This window comes from Theobroma umbraticum, unplaced genomic scaffold, assembly GCF_002168275.2.
Source record: "Theobroma umbraticum cultivar Fairchild unplaced genomic scaffold, ASM216827v3 scaffold_81.0, whole genome shotgun sequence".
NCBI classification, from domain to species: Eukaryota; Viridiplantae; Streptophyta; class Magnoliopsida; order Malvales; family Malvaceae; genus Theobroma; species Theobroma umbraticum.
The window spans coordinates 4,149,356-4,172,765 of NW_018397268.1; the positions used below are offsets into that span (position 1 = coordinate 4,149,356).

The 23,410-nt window shown below is 31.7% G+C and overlaps 3 protein-coding genes across 6 annotated transcripts; all 3 read left to right on the top strand.

Moving 5' to 3' along the window:
- Positions 1-4,342: 4,342 nt before the first annotated feature.
- On the top strand, positions 4,343-8,417 carry LOC110425275 (uncharacterized). The gene is made up of 4 exons (XM_021440143.1): positions 4,343-4,546; positions 4,892-6,259; positions 6,402-6,505; positions 7,772-8,417. Exons 1-4 carry the CDS (start codon positions 4,394-4,396, stop codon positions 7,908-7,910), a joined length of 1,764 nt encoding a protein of 587 aa, XP_021295818.1. The 5' UTR covers positions 4,343-4,393; the 3' UTR covers positions 7,911-8,417.
- A 947-nt stretch (positions 8,418-9,364) lies between these two features.
- Positions 9,365-9,963, top strand: LOC110425259 (histone H2B-like). The gene has a single exon (XM_021440122.2). The coding sequence runs from the start codon at positions 9,370-9,372 to the stop codon at positions 9,808-9,810; it is 441 nt and encodes a 146-aa protein (XP_021295797.1). The 5' UTR covers positions 9,365-9,369; the 3' UTR covers positions 9,811-9,963.
- Positions 9,964-10,279: 316 nt separating this feature from the next.
- On the top strand, positions 10,280-16,637 carry LOC110425384 (RAP release 2, galactose-binding-like domain protein, putative (DUF1997)). Of its 4 annotated transcripts, XR_002446011.1 has the most exons (7): positions 10,280-10,635; positions 11,384-11,574; positions 11,931-11,976; positions 13,671-13,753; positions 13,848-13,964; positions 15,122-15,591; positions 16,307-16,637. XR_002446011.1 is itself a non-coding variant. In XM_021440289.1 (6 exons), the coding sequence occupies exons 1-6, from the start codon at positions 10,416-10,418 to the stop codon at positions 14,204-14,206; spliced, it is 666 nt and encodes a 221-aa protein (XP_021295964.1). In that variant the 5' UTR covers positions 10,280-10,415; the 3' UTR covers positions 14,207-16,637. The 4 variants fall into 4 exon arrangements, 3 of the variants coding, with proteins under 3 accessions (XP_021295964.1, XP_021295963.1, XP_021295962.1); XM_021440289.1 differs by having other exon boundaries at positions 14,198-16,637; XM_021440288.1 differs by having other exon boundaries at positions 15,122-16,637.
- Positions 16,638-23,410: the final 6,773 nt, after the last annotated feature.

Sequence of the window (23,410 nt, forward strand, 5' to 3'; positions counted from 1 at the left end):
TAAAGTTAAAAATATCGAGATTTGAAATTAAGACCCTTCTATCTACTGGTGAGATCTTAATCAAAATCCTTAGCTTAGAAAAATTCATTCGGAATTGCGACTTCTAGAATTCCAAAGGAATATTCCATCATTGGCAATTTTTATAGTGTCTGGAGTTATTGATATTATAAAATATATTTTTTAAAACCAAACCTAGATACTTTCCTAACTATAAATATTGATCCTAAATATATATATATATATATATTACTATTATAACCATTATTATTTCCCTACCTTTTTATTTTTTGAATTCAAATGTTTATCTATTTTTCTATAAAATATTCACCTTTTACCTATATCTATTTTTTTAATCAAATATTCTATTCTATTGTTGCCATGATTATTTATTTATTTATTTATTTTACCCAATCCATTTCACAAAAATAAATACTTTTTCTATTATTATTTTTTATCCCATTTTTACTAACTTACTTAACCTATTTTTCATGACCACGGGTTTTATTATTATTTTCACTTCCTTCCTAACCTATTTTCCTTATAACTAAATATATATATATTGTCTTATTTTTTTTTCATTTATCCAAATTTATTCCTCTCTTCTTTTATATTTGTTTTTTAGCTAAATATTTATTTATATTTTTATTGCCTACCTAAGTCTATTATCATTTATTACCTTTCTATTTATTTCATCTATCAAAACCTATTCTTTCTTTGTAACTATTTATTTATTTATTTTCTATTTATAGTTTTATGCTTTTTTCATTTAACATTCCTACTCTAACATTATATAAATTTTTTAAATATTTTTTATTTTTATTTTAATTAATCACATACTAAAGTTATTTTATTTTTCAACCAAATATTTGTGTCAAACACAACACAACAAAAACCAAACCAAACTCATAAAATCCAAAGAGTTTACCTTTATTGGGCTAACAGTGGCCCAAGATGACTGGTCCGTGAAGGAGGGGTTGGATCAGCTTCCTCAACCCTCTTGGTCCACTTTAAAACACACCATTTGGAATGCAAGGGTCCTACCCAAACAGCGTCGTTTCAAGCTTATACTCACTCTTCCTTCACCTCTCCAAAACAACACTGTTTTATATCATAACCCTAGGTATAAATTCTTTCTTTTCTCTCTTCTCTTTGTATATCTCTTTTTCGCTTTCTCTTTCTATTTGTTGGCTCCTTCTTTTCGTTCTCTCTAAACAAAATCCTCTTATCTCTTTCAAACTCAAAACCTAACCATACTTTTCTTCCTTGCCACTCTCCTTTAAAACCTTAACCACTGCTGTCAACACCTCCTTTCTCTCTTTCCACTGAAGCCTCACTCCCCAATCTCTCACTAACCGAAACCTTAGTGACCTCTCTTCTTCAAAAAATGATTTCCCCAAAAGCCTTAAAACCCATCTCACTCACCAGGGGATGCCTCTAATTTGCTTTTTAGTTTTTGGTTTTTTTTTTTTTGTGATTGTGGTATTGTGTCTGTTGGTAGAATAAGACCTTTCTTTTTGGTTGATGCTAGGTTTTGTTGCTAGGGATTTTTTTTGTTGCTTTTAAAATTCGGCCTGATGCTCTTAAAGAATTTTTTTAGGGTCTTTTTTTTTTTGAAATTTGACCTCCCTTAGTTTTTTTCAATCCCGCCTCTTCCCCTTTGAGGGTTCTTATAGAACTTGATTGTCCAAGTTTTTGGACAATTAGAAAGTAAAATCATGCTTCTTTAAAGTTTGATTTTACAGGTGAAGGGCTCCAAGTCAAAGAAAACCTATGGGTGGCAATATGAGGTGACCCTACCTAAAAGGCATTAAATGCTTTTTGCAAGCTGTTGACTATGAAAGCCAAGCATGCATTTCAATTTTTTTTATAGTGATTTATTTATTTTATTTATTATTATTTTTTATTTGGGATCCATGGGTATATGTGTCTACAATGTTCATGGATCAGTGAAACATCATTCACCATCAAGGGCAACTTCTCTTGATAAAAAAGTAAAGCACCCTTCCAAATATTTTGGGTTTATATGCAATTAAGAAAAATAAGAGTAAGTCTACTAATCCAAAATTACTAAGTCTTAATATAAATATAAGCTTATCATAACACTTTATATCTCAACAATCTAACTCAATAGTGCAATATGCAAATTAGTAGTTGAAGAGGTAAATAAAAAATAAGAGAAAAGCTTCCTTAAAAAGCTATCCAATTTTCGTTCAAAACACAAAATAAAGAGGCATTTCATTTCATATGCTGTTGGATAATAAATAAAGTTCTGGTTGATTGTTAAGTATCACTTTTTGTTTGGTTTCCTCTTAAAAGTGCTCTAGCTCCGCATTTGTCCATCATCCACCCATGTCTAACTAGAAGTCTTGGAAATAGCCAAACTTATTTCATCAAACATTACATATATATGCCAAAAAGTAAAACATCATAGCAGAATGGTAGTAATACTTGGCCTTGAAAGGAGTTTTAGATTTTTATAATTTTAGAACATTGAGAACATCATCAAGTGTTACTTGAGTTTTAAAGCCAATATCATTTACTAACTTTCCACTTTTCACTTAAAAAGAAGCATATAATATTAGACTTAAAGTCAGTAAAACTTTTAGATTAAAGGGAGAAAGTAAAAGTTTTTAACTGTTGTAAGAATAATTCATTAACAAGGATTTGAGCAAATTCAAACCAATAACATTAACAAATAAAATGAATGGCTAAGATTTGACATCAATTTTTTTTTTCCAAAATGGCTTGCCGTGCATTGTCAAAAAAATCTTCCATCCTTTATACATCTTTCGAGTCTTTTTGTTGAGTTTGAACAACTTGATTTAGGGAGTACTGGCCGAATAAGTAATGGGGATATCAAATTGGAGATTAAACTCGTATTTGCGTCTCAACCTTGAATTTCAAGTTTCCCCTTTTTCGAGAATCCTCCGTCAACTTTAGATTTGAATTTCTTTTTTGTTAAATATTTGATTGAAAGACTAAAATTGGCAAAATACAAGGACTTAATAATCCCATCATAGGATGAAGAACAAGAAAGCAAGTCTAAAATATAAACCCTAAAATTGAATTTAGAGATAAAATAAAAGAATAAGAGAATATTTTGAATGTCTTACTGAAAAACAAAAACGTAACGTCAAAGAAGTTTGTTGGAGTGAAAATATTTTGTTTTCGTTTAATTAATTATGAAAAGTTTTTTAATATTCAGCTTTTGGAAGTTTTGCTTTTTGTTTCATTAATAAGGTGGCAACATTTAATAAACTTATACAGTATTAGTGCATCAAATATTAATCCAAAATAAGTATCTTATCTTACATCGGATGTAAATGTGATTATTGAGACCTATATCAGAATTTAAGTCAATCACTACTAACAACTTGAGTTTAAGCTTTTAAGAATAAAGTGATTTAGACTGAAAAAATTATTAGACTAGTAATGCTTGGATCTACATTGTTACCATTGGTATCAGAGCATGTGCCAACCTTATGTTGGCTTTCATATTTAGTTGGTGAGATCTTGATCTTGTGAAGTGAGTCTTAATTATAATTATGTAGCTTTGATGGGGATATCAAGGATTTGAGTGGATGTACCTCATTCTATATTAGATATAAATATGATTGTTAAAACCTATATAAGGGTTTAAGTCAACCACTACTAACAATTGAGCTTAAACTTTTGAAGACCATGCAGTTTAGATTTAAAAATTGTTGGGTCAGTGATCTTTGGCTTAATATCATTACATTTTAATTGATCTAACTCTGTGTCTTTGATATATTTAACTAAACATTAATTAATTTTCAATTAACTTTATAGCTAGCTTAAATAATATCAATAAGTTCACATGACGATATATGATTCTTCTTAAAAAATTCCTCAATTTATTAATTTTAATTTTTCTCCTAAAATAAATCTTGTACATGATATAACATAATTATCTATCTCATTTAGATATGAGAATTTACTCGCTTAATATAAATTTCAGATCTTGAATTTAATATTTTTATAATTTTGTCGTCTTAATCATGATTATCGTTAGCTCTTTGAAAACATATTGGTTTTGTCTAGTCCAAACAACGGGGCCAAATTGTAGTAAATAAAAGATTAGGCTTATGGTCTTAGCCCAATTCTTATGCATAGGGAGTTTCAAAATTATACTCGAAAAACTTTTTATGGGCCATTAAAGTCAAAGCCCAATAAATTCTTAATACAGCCAAAATTTTAATTATTTTTTCTACATAGTATAAGGGGCCCCAAATGCTAGATTTGAAAAACATCGCGCGAAATTGAGAGTTTTTTTAATAAAAAAAAGGGAAAATTAAATTCAACTGTCAAAATTCCTAAATAGTCCTTTCGCTTTACTTCAGATCTCCTCTCTCTCGTGATTTCGGGGTTGGCAATGGCGAAGATGGAGAAACCTGTCTTAGCTGAAGATAGTTTGTCTGAATCCGAAAAGGAAAATGCAGTCAGCGAAAGAGAGAACAGCCAGCAGTTAGATGAAGAAACGACCTCATTTGTTCACAGAAAGCTGCATCAACTCGAGTACGAAAATGTTAGTGTTTTTCTTTACCCTAATTTTAAGTATATTACTATGCTCTCTTTAATGCATTTGCGTGCTTTTTTTTTCTTCTATTTTTTGAGCAAATTTAATGTCGTTTTGGTCTTTTGCTGTTTTCGTTTGCTTTGGATATGAACTGAGAGATTTTGATGCTAAAATGAGTTGAAATTGTTAAGGATTTTTTTTTCCTCTGTTTTGAAAATAGCGAAATCAAACTGATAAATTGATAGAACGCAATGAATAGAGGCTCAGTATTGAACTTGAAATAGTATTTGATTGTAAAGGGTCTATGACATACAAGTAGTAAACCGTGAAGTCTTTTCTCTTTGTTCATTTCAGGTTGATAACAAGCAAAATTGCAATATTGAAAATTTACAAGTTATAGGAGTTGATCTTTTGTCGAAGATTCAGAATCTTGAGAATGGATTTGCCCGTGCCTTTACAGAATCCAGGATTTCTGAATTGCCTGTTAACAACATTGAAATGTGTAAATTAGTTGCGGAGTTGGATGAACAGATTCAACTTTGTTTAACCGAGTTAAAGCAAATATGTACTCTTAATTCATTTGCCAATCCTAAAGGAACTTGTGGTAATGATGGTTTGGGAATTTTGAAAAGTTCAGATTTGATTAGTCAAAAACAACAATTAAGTTCTATTTATCATGAAGACAGTGATTTGGTAAAGGAATTGTCAGTAAAAATACTTCAGATAGAGAAGCTTAAATCTGACAATTTGCTCAAGGAAAATGAGCTTGAGGCTTTAAGGCTTCACCTAAAAGATTTAGAAACTCAGCTTTCTTCTGTTGAGAAGGAAAAAAGGCAGTTGGAGGAAAATATAGAAATCATGCGAAGAGAAGTTGTTGTTACTGCTAAATTTTTGGATGATTTACGGAGCGAAATGATGGATCTTAATGGCAATATGGATTCCCAGATTTCAGTCAACAAAATTCTTGCAAAGAAATCTTCAGAACTTGAAAACGGAAAGCAGGTAGTGGAAGTTCATTTATCAGAACGGTTATGTGGTCTTGAAGAACAATTAAGGTATCTAACTGATGAGAGAGAGTCATTTTGTATGGAACTACAAACTCCAGAATCTCAAGCTGTGAATTTCAAAGGTGAGATAATGAGAAGATTGGAAGATGAAATGGAGGCACAAAAAGTTGATGTGGGACAGAAGATGGAAGAGATGAAAAGGCAATTGTCAGAAGTTCAAGAAGAGTGTGAGTGTCTAAAAATTGAAAATCTCAAACTCATTGAAGAATGTAATATGCTTCAGAAAGAAAATGGAGAACTAATGAAGCAAAAGATGGAGTTACATGTGCATTGTATGGTCTGGGAAGCAGAATTAAAAGAATCAGAAAAAGTTTTTTCAAATATACTGAACAAGGTTGACAACCTTCAAAGAGAGAACCAACTGTTAGAAGAAGAAATTTTGGCTCAATTACAGAAAAAATTATTCCTTCAGGATGAAGTTTTGGCTCTTAAAGAAGCAATTAGTGAAGCCAAGTTTGAAAATGAAATGCTGGAGGCTTCTTTCGTGATGCTATCTAGAGACTATGAAGAACTTACAGCTGAATCAAGTTTATTTGTTCAGAAAATCTATAGTAGCTGCAAATGTAGGAAAATTGCCCTTGAAGAGGCCCTGGGAACTCAAGAAGCTTTGCTGGAAAATGGTGCGGCCCAGATTAGTAGAGAAAATCACATACAGGTTAATGTTGCAATCTTCGTTTTTCAATTCATGCTAGTTGATCTTAATCTTTTACATTAGGTACCCATAGGTTTGCAAAGGTTCTCTATACAAGAGATGTAATAAGTTGCTTAAACGACTAATCTTTCCCCGTATGTTTCAGGTTGACAACAAGCAAAACTGCAATACTGAAAGTTCTCAATTTATAGGAGTTGAGCTCGCAGAAGGTTTAGAGGCAAATGACATGTATAAGTTCCAGCTTAATAGGTGGGTACAAATGGTAGATTTCCTGATCCAAAATATTAGAAATCTTGTTTTCATAAACCTAATATCTAAAATGGGGTAAATAGTTTTACTTTTAAATGAACAATTGATTATCAATAAAAAACTTTTATGTTCCATCATGATGTTTTAAGATAAGGTTATTGTTTTTGTAATGAATTTGTCTCAAGTAAGTGTCATGATAGCAAACAGTTACTTACACAGCTTCTGGTTATAATTAGAAACCAGTTTTCAGTCCGAAGCTTAGGATGCTTTTGCAATGCATTAAGTCAGTTTGATAAAAAGGTTAGATAAAAGATCCAAATCTGATGATAGGCTTTTTAAGCAAATATCCTTCTTGGTTTGGGATGATGCTGGATATTCTGATTCCTTGAACAACGTAAAAGAAAACAGAGAAAACATGTTTTTTGTGGAGCCTTAATGGTGCTTTTGCAACCTCAAACTTTAGATACATTTCTCTCTAGTTAGAAAAGAGGGTGCGGAAAGAAATATAATAAAAATAAGGTTGAAGTCAAAGATTGGTTCCTATACTATCTCAATATTAAGGATTTAATTCCCTATACTATAATTTCAACTGTTTTAATTCTTATACTTTCTTTAAATGTCAGATTGAGGATAATTGTTGCTAGTGTGAATACTTAGTCATTAAATTTGTTGATGTGGCCTTATCTTGGCCACGTAAACTTTTTTTGCCAACTGGCCACTCGGGTCCTAATAGTTATTCTTTTGAATTTGCTGATTGTAATAATTAATAATAATTCATAATTAAAGAAAACTGAAAAAAAAGTATGTGGCGAACTGGCAAAAAAGCTGAGATTTTTAGGCACCCAGAACATGTAGCCAGATGGGAAAAAAGTCCTTGTATCATGCCACGTGACCAATATTATGCCAAATCACCCAATTTAATTGTTGAATATTCACACTATTAACTATTATCCTCAATCTGACATTTAATAAAAGTATAAAAACTAGCTGAAATTATGGCACAGTGATAAAATCCTTAAAATTGACATAGAATGGTTCCAACCTTCAACTCTAACCTGAAATTAATCATTGTACCTGTACAACTGTCAAAGTCAGTTATTGAGTGGCAGGCCTGATTGTGCTAAGTATACATATTGTAATTTTGGCCTTAGCACTTTCTTAATAAAACTTTACCACCTTATCAGAATTTTGGAAAAAAATAAGCCATAAGATTCTTTGCTGTGGGTAAGAATGCTAACAATCTGTGTAAAATTTGCTTGTGTTCAGTTTGTTGTCGAAGGATGTAAGCATTCATTTAGATGTTCCTGAGAACTCAGCAGGTGAAGTGGCTGCAGGAAAAGACAGACGGGAGTGCAAAGTATCAACACTTGAGGTAGAGATGAGTGCAATGTATCAAATATGCTGAGGTAGAAGTTGATCGAGGGGGTGACTTGTGGTGCAGCTTAAGGCTGTTTATGATAGAAAGAGCTGGTTTTGGAATCCAGGGAAACTTTGGTTATATTTGTCACTGAGGATGCCCCAACACTAACAACTTCATTTCACCAATTTGTTGTTTTCAATGGTTATGTAGATGTTCTGTTAAGCAACTCAGGGGCCTGCTGCTCCGGGCAGAAGTCAAGGAATGGATCTTCGGGGTTGAATAAGGGCTAATTGTAATATAAGATGTAAAAATGCAAGCCTTGTACTCAATGTGTATCAATAGTTGTAGTTAGTTATAGCAGTTAATTATTATTGTAAGCCTTGATGTTACAGATTGGACAGTCACGAAGAACAGCCTTTTCATTCATCTTTCATAACCTTCTCGGTTGATTCTGTTCTTTCTTTTTCTCATATTTTATTTTCTTAACGGATTGAGGCAGGGACTTGTTTTCAGATATTTTTCAAGTGCTCAATGGTATTCCGTTCAGGTATGACTTTGAGATTTCAATTTTCATGAAGGGGATTTGTCTATTTGATAACAATATTAAACAAAAAGTATTTGACACTTTTAATATTGTTCTTATTATTTGATAAATGAATTTTATTTATTTATTTTTTAAAAAATAGACATTTTAACATGAAATAAACAATAATATCATTATTATTTATAAATATATAAAGTAACCATATATCATAACTTAGTCACTAGATTTTTTTTAACTATATATATATATAAACAAAAAAAGGAAAGAAAAAATAATTTGTAAAAATATTGAGAGTACCCATTTATGATTCTGCCACTTGTAAATATAAATTAAAAAAAAGCTAAAATACTAAAAACTTTTTATATTATTTCAAAATTTTTAAAGTATTAATTTTATTAATTAAACCTTAATTTTGCACAAAACCCAATAAAATCTATTCTTCTATGATATCGACAATTTACATGATCATTATCTCTCTTGTCAATGTCGACTGGGTATATATATGACAAAAAATATTTTCACAAATTTTAATGTGGTGTACGATGTAAATATCACCTTCTTATAAATTTTTGTATTTTGCTTTATGAACGTTAATTTGACCAAAAAAAAAACAAATAACGTAGACATTAACATGCTTAAAATTAATGGATTTTAGTGATTTATGTGTAAATAAAGATTTAATTAAATAAAATTAAAATTTTAAAGACTTAATTAAGTATAAGATTTGGGAAAAGTAGAGGGACCTTGTTAATTTTTTAACCATAAAAAGCAAAAGCTTAATATATGCCAAAGGTTGGAAAACAACAATCTATCTTGACCGTCCAGTCCGGTTCCTTAAAATCCCAAAAGTCCACGTCATCAATCCGAGTCCCTAAAAGACCAACCAATCACCTCTCTTCCTCTCCTTCTATATAAACAAACCCCACTTTCCCACCACTTAAAAATTTCGATTTAGCAGAAATGGCGCCAAAGGCAGAGAAGAAGCCAGCGGAGAAAAAGCCGGCGGCGGCGGCGGCAGCGGCAGAAAAAGCTCCTGCTGCGGAGAAGAAGCCGAGGGCAGAGAAGAAACTCCCAAAGGAAAGTGGATCAACGGCCGACAAGAAGAAGAAAAGAGCGAAGAAGAGCGTGGAAACGTACAAAATCTACATATTCAAGGTATTAAAGCAGGTTCATCCAGACATAGGGATATCGAGCAAGACAATGGGGATAATGAACAGCTTCATTAATGATATCTTCGAGAAGCTTGCTCAGGAAGCTTCAAGGTTGGCTCGGTATAACAAGAAGCCGACCATTACTTCGAGGGAGATCCAGACGGCGGTTAGGCTTGTTTTGCCTGGAGAGCTCGCTAAACATGCTGTTTCGGAGGGGACTAAGGCTGTCACTAAGTTTACAAGCTCCTGAAAGGGATTTTTCTGAGGGTATTTTGGGAAGTTTGATTTTGGGTTTGGGTTTTCTAGTTGTAAAGGTTAAGATTATGTTTTCAGATATTAATGCTGTAACTTTTAAATATCAATTGATGCCCAATTTCGATTCTAATTCTAAATTTCTAATATTTAATTTTTTTTTAAATAGTGCACAAATTTGACTATATTTTAAGGATTACTTCGGATATTTTTATTTAAAAGGAAATTTTAATTATATATTTATTTTTATAAATGAAAAAAATTTAAAACTTAATTTTCATGTAAGAGATAAATATATTAATTATTAAGCTAAAATGCTAAAATGTATGATTTATCCCTTAACGAGAGGACAAATCTGATTCTAATCTTAGAATGTAATTTCTAAAATCTTTTTTATGGCTTTTTTGTTTTCGATAATCCATTATTATTCCGAGCACGTGAGTCTAACGTGCACTGTGGTGATCAGCTGTGAGACGCCTGCAGCAGAAACCACGCTCGCAAGCCTCTTATCCCTCAAAAGAAAAGCCAGTGTCCGAAGCAAATATCTGTTCTATCTCTCTCTACTTCGGAGTCGGGAGCTTCTTTTCCGACGTCGTATTCAACATGGCTTTAGGATTTTGTCCATTCAATTCAACACGGCTAGCCTCCCTCCCGTTCCCTTCAGAAAATGCCCTTAAAACCTCCAAAAATCCTCTCTACATGAGCACGGCGTCGCTTAAGTTGCTCTGTGTTCGGGCTTCTGCCTCGAACTCCGCCTCGAAAGCCCGTTTCGTTGCGCGTCGGAAGGAGTCCGTTTCGGTTCGGCAGTTGAAACGCCCTCTAAGTAAAAATTTATAGTAGTGTATTTTTGGACTAATAGTTCTCAGTTTGGTTGTTTGTTTCTTGCTATTTCTTCTTGAAGTTTATAATTTTATAAGATTAATTGTGCATTTAAAGGGAAATTATTCTAATACGTAAGATATAATCCATTGTGTTTGGTAGGAGGGAAAGTGGAAGGGAAAATTACTTTCTTTTCATCCTTTCCTTCATTTGGTAGAAAGGAAATAGCTGCATTTGCCTCTTTTCCTTCCTTTCAAATCCAGTTCTTCTGAAAATGGGGGAAAACACCTATTTCACTTAAATTAACAATTACAATTTTACCTCTAATCTCTTTCTTCCCCTTTACTTTCAATCCTTCCTACTACCACAATGAAGTAAAAATAACTTTCCTTCCTCACTTTTCTTTTCTTCTTCCCTTTATTTTCCTTTCTTCTTACCAGACATAGTGATCGTAGACATGGCACACTTATAATTCCGCATGTGAAGTTTTCATAATGTATAGAATAATTGATTAAAATAATTAATTAAATTGTAATATTAATCATAGCATAATTAATGTATATACAAGTATATCATGCAGCTTCTTTTTTTTTTTTAATTCATATTCGTTTAAAGTTTTGGTGCCTTTTTTTCATTAGCAAAAAGTAAGTAGCGAAAGTAGCAGACGGATGGAATCTTAAACTTTGTTTTTCCTTTTTCAATTTGTTTTATTTTGAGTTTATTTTAAGTGGGATTTTTTTTTAATGGTGCAGTTGAGTATATGCGCCTACCCGCAAGCCAATACTCGGTGCTGGATGCAGAGAGGATAGAGAGGATAGATGATAATACGTTTAGGTGCTATGTGTATAGGTTCAAGTTTTTTAATTTTGAGGTTTGCCCTGTTTTGCTTGTTAGGGTTGAAGAACAGCCTAATGGCTGCTGTATTAAGCTCTTGTCTTGTAAGGTAACTTGAAAGTTTTATTACATTGAATTTGTTTGGTTTCTCATATATCTGGTTGAAAGAGAATTTGTCTAGGAATAGGTAATTTTCTTGCACAGTTGAACTGATTGAAAAAAAATTGTATTTTATATTGGTCTTTAGCGTACAATGTCACTTTGAATATGGTAACTTTCGAGGTATTGAATGCATAACTTTTGTTGAAATGACATCTTTACCTGTGTCTTAAGGGCACAGTGCTTGGAAAACCTCTTTAGATGTGGAAGGAAAGAAAATAACTGGCATTGATGGGTATGTTGTGGATGTTAATAGATAGTTGATGTATTTTGATAATGTTGTAATGTTTGCTACACTGGTTGCAGCTCGACGGTTCACCAATTGTGGTTGCGCAAAATGATAAGTTTGATGGTAAGCATCTTTCTGTGGCTTTTCCATCCAAGAATTCATATTTTAGTTTACATAATGTTTTTTTTTTCATTTGGAATATTTAATTTGATGAATGTGCAAAATGATAAGTTTGATGGTAAGAATTCTTATTGCACACATGATCATGCAAAATAAAAATTGTTGTATTAGATCTCTTGATGATTTGCATCTGCAACAACCAACAAGACGTGTTAATTGATTATGCAGGAGAGGTCCTGAGTTGAACCAATTCTGGTTCAGGTTTTTTATGACTTCTGTAACTGGAAGTGCATCTTGAGTTATTGGATATTATGCACTAAGGTTAATTAATGATAAATAAAGAGTTATTCTCAATTGCTATTTTCATTTTAGTTGAATCTTGTTGTCTTGGTGTTTTCCTTGTTATATATATTGATATTGAGCCAGGGTTGCTCAAAGTAGTATGGAAATGATTTATAGCAGTGTCATTCAAAGAATTATAGTACTGTGTGCATACTTTTTCTCACATTGCTTTAGAAAAGAAAAAGGCAATGAGACTATTATGAAAAATGAACATCTCAAAATTATAGGTGTTGGACCAATGTTTTTTGATTATTTTTTGTTTTAATAGGATAAATTGAATTATGTAGGTGTCCTGCCACTTTTACCCACATTTATTTTAATTCATTTTAAAGCTAACAGATCATCATAAGCTTTTTTTAATTCAAATCAAAGCTACAGATTCTGCAACTTGTTATTGCATAGTTGCAAGCTACAAAAGAGTGGTCATGCTTATTCCATTATACAAGAATTTTTTGTTAATGAGGTTGCAAAATAGTTGATTTGATATGTCTGCTTTTTATTAACAAGCGATCATATATTGGTTCTGATTCCTTCTATTTAAAGATAAAATCATTGCTCCTCTTGACCTCTTTGTAGCATATTTTTCTTCTCTGGCATAAGATAAGTTCCAGTTAAAGAAAAAGATGGTTGAAAAAAATTGAATCAAAATTGGCTATTTTGCTATTTATGAGAATAAAAAATTTTTAAGCATGTATTTGAGTTCTAACATGCCTCTTTTTAACTAATTAATTTTATATAGCTTTCATCTAGCTTGTCATTTGGTCACTGCATTTGCACTTGGACTTCACATTGGTAGACCTTTAGGTTGTCTTCTCTTCCTCTTTCTCTGACTTCCAAATGGTCATATGCTATGTTTTAACCAGTAGAAATTGCCTCATTAGCTATCTTTGTCGAAAGACTTTTTATGTGTGTCTGTGTGGCAATACAGCCATCTTTGTTCTGACAAAGTGACATTTATTTAAATTTCTAAGAAATGTGTTTTACCTCTATCATCATTAACATAATAAAATCTTTCTTTTCTGCACAATCCCATTCTTTCTCTGTTATTTGGATGTCACCTTGCCAATTGATTGGATATACTTAGCTCATTGGCACTTGTTTGAGTGTTTCAGCTGCCTGTACATAGTGGTTTTCTGATAAGCTAGGATGTTGACTATTTTGTGTAGCTAATAATTTTTTTTTTTTTTTGGGTTCGGGGGTGGTGAATATGGTACATTGAACAATGCTCCGCTGCATGATGCCTAGGAATAATATAACTTCCTTAGCATCATAATTCATTTGAGTTAATTAGACCTAAATTAAGGTGCATGGTTCTTTCAGGAGTGCTTTGACACTGATTTGATATGGGAATGCAGCTTCTATGGTGAATCAAATATCTTGTGATGCCAACCGAAGTGGCTCATTAGTTCAAGAACTTACATCAGATGCAGTTATTGAGGTATCATTTGCAAATTATTCTTTTTTAGCACCATGGCATTTCATAGAAGGGCATCTTTTTCTTGCTGTAATCTGTGTTGTTCTGTTTAATCTAGGTTAGCATTGAGGTTCCTTTTGCGTTTAGTCCAATTCCTTTGGGAATGATTGAATCAACTGGGACCCAAGTCCTTGAACAAATACTTAGGCTAATGCTGCCCCGCTTTATGGCACAGGTTTGTAGAATATTACTTAAATTCTTTTGCACTGATTAAGAAGAAGCAGGATTGTTGAGGATTTGGTGTTCTTCACTTATGCATTTTGTTCCATATGGTGTTATAGCTCCTGGGTGTTTTCATGCTTGTTAAATTTGAAAGACCATGCTTGAGCTTTAATATGCAGAACCTCATCATTCACTTGTTTTAATCTCCCTAAGTTTTCTTATCAATATCAAGAACTTTTTCACCAGATAAGGTAGATCATAGATCTAAACAATCATGATGTTGCAAAGGAATTTGTGTTCAAAAGTGAGGAAGATGGAATGACAATTTTACTAGCAATCTAATTGGCCTACATGAAGTGGAATGTGGATATGTAAATTTAGTCTGTGGGCAGATTGAGTTTTTCTCAGGTCGGTTATTCTAAATCTCATTGGTAATAACTGCAGTCAGTATTTTGTTGAATGGATGAACCAAATATCATTTAGCCATTTGGCGATGATAGTCTGGTATGGTGGTAATTCATAATAATCTTTGGCTGTTGAAAGTAAGGTGTATAGTCGAGTATAAAAGTGGCAATATTCTGCTTTTGGCTGCCTTCAATGATAGTGGATGGTCTATCATCACTAATCCAATGGTTGCAAAAGCATTTAGTCAATTAGCAACACCATGATCAACATGGTGCAAACAGACCAACTCAATCAGTCTGTACTTGTGGCTCTATGTATTTGATGCACATATCCACTTTTGGCATTATGTTTGAAGAATTACATGTGAATTTTGGAGTAAATCATGATGCTCTACTGTTTTAGCAAATTTGTTGTTTCATTTTCAGCTATTTATAGTTCACTTTCTAGACTCTCATATCTGTGGCCCATGAGGTCCAATTTTCAAATCAAAATTTATATTGGATTATCACGTTAATGATATCTGTCAAATGAATAGAAAGTAAAAGTTTTATATTTTTGTTGAGTGTTTAATTTATTTGTTAATGGTTGAAATCATGTTTAGGAAGTTATTTCTTGGAATTGTCTTTAAGACTATCTATAAGCTTGTAGTTCTTGAAGCCTCTACTTTTTCATTGTGAAGTTTAGCCAAGAGTCAGGTTTATAATGCTTATATGAGTGGGAATGATGTTAGAGAAGCCCTTTGGTCTGAAACTATTTTCTCAGCAGGTTTCATTTTTGGAATGAGTTTTTCCTCTTAAACAAATCAAGTGTGTACATGATTACACGAATGGCATCAACAAATAGCTGCTGGTTGAATGGTGTTCCAGACTATTCTTTTTTTGTTTGGTTTTAGCCATCCTTACTGACTGCTGACTCCCAATTGCCACAAGTTATTATTGAAGTAGCATTCTACTTTACTGGTATGAATTATGTCCAACTTATCAGATTAAACTGTATGGACTGGTCAGTTGTAAGTGGTGCTGTACATCACCAGAAAGCTGTCTGTCCTGACATATTTCCTCTGAAAAGATAAAAGAGGTTAGAGATAAATTGCAGAGGGGGAGAAGAATAATGCATGCTAGAGAAAGAGAAAGACAAACAGCGAAAAATGGTGGCTGCAGTAGGTGAGAGGAGCAGGAGAAACAGCTGCTATCATCCACATATCTACTGGATGAGTGTTTTAAGGATTTCTAATTGTATGTATCAGATTGTGAAACACAGTTGGGTTCACACTCCTTTACTTCTATATTGTACATCACATATCTTGACTACTAAATGCTTTGTTCATTGTGGAATTTGTGACTATCAGGTGCTAGCTGCGCTTATAGGAAAAGGAAAGATAGGGTTTAGAAAATGCTAGATTGGCTTTAGTTCTTTTTTTTTTTTTTTGAGTACATGGTCAGTTTGTAGCATTTGATTTTGCTCTTTGGCTCCAGAAGTTTGAGAAATTGAAGTCTCCAAAGTGACAAACAGTTAAGATTGACAAGCAATATTTTGTATCTCTGGCATGCGTTAGAAAAGATTTGTGGAACAATAGAAATAGCTACTGACAGTTAAAATACTCTTGGATGCAGCATGAGTGTCCATTATTATTTCTTCTTTTCTTTTTTGAGGGTAGGGGAAATTCGCCATTTGCATGGGAAGGGCCAGAAGGGGGCGGGGGGGTTGGTGTCGAGAGTACTGAATGAGCAAATTATGCTGTATACAATCATGTTAAGAATTATGAAATGATACTGTTTTCATTTTTCTTAATGTGACACTTGCAACGATTGCTGCGTCCTCTTAATTGGTTTATTTTGAGTGCAAACTTTGCAAATTGTAATATGAAAATATGAAGCAGCAGATCCAACTTACACAAATGAGCTTTCTGCTTTTGAAAGACAGTTCTGATATACTTTCATTGTTTTGCAGCTTGTTAAAGACTATCAAGCATGGGCTTCTGGTGATGCCTCAAGGCAACCTCTTGGAACTGGTGAGATTTGAGAGTAAGAGGGAAAAGATTTACTTGCACTCTCTTTGAAATCATCTGCTTCTTCGATTTTGCCAGCATACATAGTTGTACAATAGGCGCATGTCAGAATATCTCTGCTCTAGGTGCACCGATTTACTTGGATTGGTTTTCATTAGGGAGGGAAAAATCATTTAAGATATTCTTTGTATTTAATGTGAATGACAGATTCTAATTACAACTTCCTGTAGTCCCAGTTTCACTTCAATCTATTCCAATGATGACTGGAATTCTAATGACTGCAAACTTTTTCAAATTTTTTTCATGTATGAGAACTTTCTTTGTGTCGTCTTTTGATTTTTTGGTTGGATAAATAAGGAGAGATCACTAGGCTGCATATACAACATCAACAAATTACTTTTCAAACGATGCATTCATCAATAGAGAAACATTGAGATGATGCAGGAAATGAAATTTTGGATTGGAAATTGACTACTTTCCTGCATACCGGTACAATATTCATGGCTCTACATATAGCAAGAGCAGATTTGTTCGGATGGAGTGAAGCCCATTAGGACTGGAGAATAGGAGCAAACCCAGCCTGATTCATTTCTCCAGAGAAACAAAGACCCCCATAGTACGGTAGGTGGGAACGTGGACATGGTTGGTTAGAGTAGGGAAAGCCAAACCTTGAGGCATGCATGGTTTAGGTGGGAGTAAGATGCTTGTTTAAACACAATTTTCTAACTTTAGCTCAACATTTGGTTTTTCTTTGGATACAACTGAATAAAGCCAAAAGGAAGTAGACTTTTTCGTATATTTAATCCTTAACTTAATATTGAAAAGGTAACAATCACTTGATTAAAGCTTTTGGTAATAGCTGCCTCACCTGTAAAACCCCATTGTCTTTGATTCATATTTTAAGGGGGTTATTAGAAGATTATATTTGATGTAATATTTTTAATATATTGTCAGGTTATCAAAATATACCACTTCATTAATGAAGTAAAAATAAAATTTTTTAAAAACTTAATAATATAATTACTATTTAATGGGTGCATAAATTAATTTTTTTTTTTTTTAACGATGCTCTCTTTAATTAGTTTATCAAAGGCAATATATTCTCACTGTATCTTTGAATATCACATTTTGTTGATCTGACAGTGTAAGTGTCAATGCATCATAATATATAATCACCAAGTGGCTAAGTCGTAGCCCAAATTTGACCCACCGACACCATAGCATTGAGCAAGCTACTGGTCTAATAAGATTAAAGTTGGGCGCTGCCTTTACTTTGTGTGTTAAGTTAACAATATAAGTACAACATCTTCAATTAAGTAAAGAAAAAAGGAGAATATTTTCAATCTTAAGGGGAAAGATTTGATGTCTGCTGTCGAAATCGGTCGGACAGTCAGTTTGTTGGGGCTGTTCAACAATTTGTCATCAGAATGGATGGAAGATATTATGAAGGTCAAGAGGAAGTAATTAGATTTCCAGTAGAATAAGTAGCAGGTGATTAGGTAGGGCCATGGATATCTCACCAAATCTATGCAATGTCCCCCTCTTCATCAGTAGACTCCATAACCAAATAGAGCAAGACAAGGAGGGGCGTCCAAATGACCCCCAAAGTGATGGTCAAGTCTTTCACTTCACATTAGTGGCACTGTTGAATAAGGCACTCTTCTTTTTTTGGTCAATTCCAGGGCTTTCCTAATTTCCCTTTGGAACAACCAACAGGAAAATGCCATTGTCACAAAGGAGGAAAATGAGAATAGAATTAGACATCTTGACGTTTTCATGCAATCGTTTTTCTTTTGATGTTGATTCTTGTCTGACCATAAACCCTTTTTCTCCCTGCTTAGCTACTCTACTTATATATAAACAGGTTGGTTTGGCTTAGTACTTGGTCCTAGAAATTGAAGACAATCAAGTATGTTCATTTGAGATAAAATTGTTTGAGTTATTGTCCTATATCTGGTGATGAAATTTGCGGTTTCACAAAAGGAAATATTGGAGCATTGCTTCAGCATGTACTCTATGTATAGAGCATAAAAACCCACAGAGAAGAGAAACATGGTGGTGAAAAAAGGAAGAATAAAGAGGACATGTTGTCATTCTCATCCTGCCTCAATGAGATGAGGATATGAGAGTTACAACAAAAGCATGGTATTGTGTTGCTTTGTATTGAATGTGAAAGATGAAAGATAGATTGGGTGGGTGACAATGTTAGGTCTAGTATTTTAGGAAGTAGGGAGGGAGTTTTCAAAAATCTTACACCGAGCCTGTAAAAGAGTTCTAAGTGACTTATAAATAGTATCGTTGTATACCTCAATAAGTTAATTTTTTGAAAAGATAGTAATGATTTTGCAACAATTAATATTTTTTTGATAGGGTTTCGTGGAGAGTTAAAAAATCACTAATATAGAAATGTAAACAAAAAATTATTTACTTTTTCTGAGATATTCGATTTTGAAATCGTTTAATTAAGAAAGTAATTGAACTTTATTAAAACTCGAGTAAAATAACATAAAATACTATTCAAAACCAAACCTTAACTCGAACCCTATGTTATTCCCATATAGTAGCAACACATTTACATCCTTACGCTAGTAGGACAAATTGAGATAAAAATTTTAAGCCAAAAATGTAGATTTTTTTTTTGGCTTTGGCACAATAATTCTGAAATTTTGCTTCTAAATTTCTCTACAAACCTATGTTCTTTGCCAGAAAGAGAAAGAAGGGAACTACTGTTATTCTCATCCACATAAAACATGTGAAAATGACAGTTAACAAACTCTCATTTATGAGTGAAGTCATTGATTGGCCTAAAAAATAAACAATTTCTGGTTTTTTTATCAGAATAATAATTAAATTATCCGATAAAAAGAGCTGCGCATTATTCCCATGGATACGATACCATTAGTTTTGTTTAAAACAAGTTTACATAGTTTAAAAATTAGCTGTGTAGTAATTTCATACACTTCAAAATAAAATATCATTTTCATAATAATTATATTCTTAATAATTACTTTTTTAATAAAATATCAAATGCCACCTTAATTCAAAAAAAAACTCAATTAAATTTACAAGTTGCTTATATTGAGTATTAACTTATCCAAATTTGCTTGAATTAATCGCAGTCTTATCCTGTAGAGAGAGAGAGAGAGAAAAAAGATTACAGAAAGAGCCTTGGTTATCGACTGCCAGCTCAGTGTTGCATGATAGCCTAAAGGTGGCATGGAGAGAATTGGGAGTTAGGCCAAGGATTTAGTGGTTGTCGTAGCATGAAAAGAGAAGCAAACAATTCTGTTGAAAATGTAGCCAACCACAAAGTGCTAAGCCTATATCCAATTATTTACATAACTTCAATTAGCAAATCAACAAAACAGGAGAAGCATGAAGGGCTCAAAAGGGAAGAAAAAAGAAGCACTTTTTTTCTTTCCCTATTTTAGCTAAAAAGGGATGGCATATTATTCCTCCAACCAGTACCAGACACTGGAGACTCCCAAGTGATATATATATATATATATATATATATATATATATATATATATATATTGCCTTGGACCCAATCATATATACAGTTCTTCTTTCATTTTCAACACTCAAATAAATAAATAAATAAATAAAGTCGATCTTGTCTCGATGATAAGAAGGAGAATTTGAAATATCGAGGTTGCAAATTCAATTCCCATCATGTGAATTTACGTTGGATTTTATCTGATTATATGCTAAATTTATTGATTTATTTGTTTGGTTTCTTACATTGGATGTGATAGTTTATATTATGATTGTATGCAATTTTTACTTGTTAATGTAATCTCATAGAGATATTAAGAATTGAAAATCCCTATCAATAACTTAGGATTCTGATCTTAGTTTCAACACCTTTGAAACCCTAAAAATAACCATCAAAGAGACAATGTCATCTGTTTCCTAGACAAAAGCCACCAATTGTGACCCATTGTTATTGTCCATGGTAGACCAACCCCCAATGTAACTCCAAAGGGTGCAATCCCTTGTGGGAGAAATGATTTTCTGGATTCTTGGGGATGGGGTTTTGCTAAAACCTTAGAGAATGATGGGAGAGATGGAGAGGAGACAACTTGCATGGAGATGGAAAATTTTTGAGTGACACTTAACCTGACATTACTTAACTCTTTTCTTTATCTCAATGCCCTTTGTCTGCATTCTACTGGACATATATAAATAATTGTCCTTCAATTAGGGTTCAGACACTTATTATACCTACCATGTGGTTTACTACTTTAAGGTTAACATATATATAATACATGCCCACACCTATACAGCATTGTACAATGCTTCTCTCTGTTACTTTTAGTACTGTTTATAGTCAATTTACATAATATTAATACTAGTTTTTCATTGAAAATTTCAGAATCCCAATTAGAACTTGAAATTCTGATTCAAAGATTTTAAATTGAAATTCTAAGGGTTATATCTTGTTGTGTATCTCAAGAATCAATTATTCTTCTATGCACTCAAAAAAATAGATATAGTGTTGATAAATAAATATATTAAGATCTTCAAATTACAAATGTAAACAAATATATCAAAAACATTGATAAAAATTATAACTCATCATGTCCAACATTACTGTTGATGTTTATAAATTTGTAATTCAAGTCTCTCAAATATGAATGATGACAATTAATAATGTATGGGTGCATTTGCTTATTACTAATTAATCTTCAAGTCTTGCAAATATGAATTAAAATACTAAATATATTGATTATTACTGCTTTGCAATTGATCAGCATGCCCATGCAATAATTAAAATTATACAATTTTAAAAGTATTTCCATTTTAGATAATGATGGAAATAAAGAGGAAAAAATGAAGTGGGAGCAAGCATTATATAACCACCCCTCGAGAAGCACCTACATGTCCATAACAGGGGCCCCCATATATCTTATATATTTCATCCTTATCTTATAAAATAAAAGATATGTATTCTACAAATTAATCATGTAAATATATATATCCATTTCAAAAAAAAAATTATCATATGTAACAAAACAATTTATTATATGTATACGTGTCAATCATATAATCTGGTAAGTGAAATTTAACATGCTGGAACATGGATAGAGAGGAAGGGACGCAGCATGTCGCCATGCACGTGGGCTCCATGAAGAACATTCCTCTTTAGTCAACTTTATTGATCCAAGGCATGACTCGTTTGCAAAATGCCAAATTGACAGAGGACAATTTGATTTGTACTATTATACTTTTTTTAATAATTTATTGGCTGAATAAAATCGAATTTTATTGCAATTAGTTCGCTGCAAGGTATACAATAATAATTTTTTAAAATTTTTTTTGCAATTTTGTCTTTTAGAGCTAATTAAGTTCCCAAATCCCAAAGAACCTTCCCTTTTATTGGAGGTTAGGCCAATCAATTGAAGGATATTATAGTGGAGGTGCAAATTTGAAGAAAGGCCTTATCTCTTGACATATTATTATAAAATTATAATAATAAGTTAAAATTTTATATATATATAGTTATGTGACATGAATATGGATAGTTAGAATTTTATACTTTCAATTTGTGTCTTTTGTATTAAATTTTAGGAATGAAAGTATATGAATTATGGGATGATAATGAAAGTATCTGCTGTTCTCTTGGATTTTGTCTTCCTTAGCTCTGGTTTTTTCTGATTCTATTATCTTTTGCTTGTGTTTGTGAAGGATACTTCTTGTGTTTGGTTCGATAGAATGACTATATTATTTTCCTCTCTTATTTCTAAGTGTAGAGTAATTTTCTTGTTTGTTTCATTTTTAAATAAGGAATGATAATTTTTCATAAATGACCATTTTTTAAAATCCCGAAATAGATACTTCCGATCTCTCATGGTATTAATTATTTTAGACTTAATGAATAAAGCTCAAATAGTTGTGGACAAAAATAATCTTGCTTATTATGTGAAATTACTAACTTTATCATATAAAATATTATATTGATATTTTTAATAATAAATTATTAAATTATAATGTTTTAATAGTATTTTAGTAAAATAATTAAAAAAAAGGGAGAATGAAAATAGAGTAAAAATAAAAAGAAATTAAAATAAAAACATATTAATATTTTAACAAAAATTATTAATGTTTTACTATTAAATTATTAATTATCAATAATATAATAATATTTCAGTAAAAAAAGAAATTGAAAAAGAAAAAAAAATGAAAATGACCATAGATAAAAAATAAAAAGAAATTAAAATAAAATATCATATTAATATTTTAACAATGAATTATTAAATTATTAGTATTTTTAAAATATTTTAGTGAAAAAGAAATTAGAAGAGAAAAATGGAACAATTAAAATAGAGAAAAAATAAAAAAAATAAAAAAATATATTAATATTTTAATATATATAACATCAATATTTTGATAATAAATTATTACTATTTTAATGATAGCATATTAAATTATTATTTAATAATAACATATAATAAAATAATATGCTTAAAAAATCTCAAAAATATTATTAAATTATAATAAAAGACAATTTTTTCATTTTATTATTTCAAAGTTATTTTTACTATACTTCTAAAAAAACAGTTATTTTTGCTGAATATTATAATAGTATCAAAATAAGAAATGATTTCATGAACCAACCTATATAATATCTATTTTATTTTATTTTTACTTCATTTTATTCTTACATAATCATTATTTTTCTCTTTATTATATTTCATGAATCAAATGTGTCGTTAGAGCCTCCATAACATCGAAATTAAAGAAAATTAAAGAAGTTGATCCAAATCGTTGCACTTAATCCAACTTGATCAAAGAAATTGACCTCTACACGCTTATTTTATCTTTCTTTCTTTGGGTGACCTAGAGCGTAGTTATTGGCTTAAGTAAAATCACTTGATCAATAGCACAAGTAGAAGTGATTGATAAATGATATTTTAACTAATAATTTCTTTGATAAATTCCTTTTATATGTAGCAAGGGTAATTATGTTTAAAGAATGTGATATATATATTCTTTAAAAAGATAATTAGAGTAGTAGGTCTCCTAGAATTTTTCTCAAACCC

Coding starts and splice junctions, on each gene's coding strand:
- LOC110425275 (XM_021440143.1), top strand. CDS start 4,394: ATGGCGAAGATGGAGAAACCTGTCTTAGCTGAAGATAGTTTGTCTGAA. Junction 6,260..6,401: donor GTAGAGAAAATCACATACAG/GTTAATGTTGCA, acceptor CGTATGTTTCAG/GTTGACAACAAGCAAAACTG. Junction 6,506..7,771: donor TATAAGTTCCAGCTTAATAG/GTGGGTACAAAT, acceptor GCTTGTGTTCAG/TTTGTTGTCGAAGGATGTAA.
- LOC110425259 (XM_021440122.2), top strand. CDS start 9,370: ATGGCGCCAAAGGCAGAGAAGAAGCCAGCGGAGAAAAAGCCGGCGGCG.
- LOC110425384 (XM_021440287.1), top strand. CDS start 10,416: ATGGCTTTAGGATTTTGTCCATTCAATTCAACACGGCTAGCCTCCCTC. Junction 10,636..11,383: donor GCAGTTGAAACGCCCTCTAA/GTAAAAATTTAT, acceptor TTAATGGTGCAG/TTGAGTATATGCGCCTACCC. Junction 13,965..16,306: donor TGCCCCGCTTTATGGCACAG/GTTTGTAGAATA, acceptor ATTGTTTTGCAG/CTTGTTAAAGACTATCAAGC.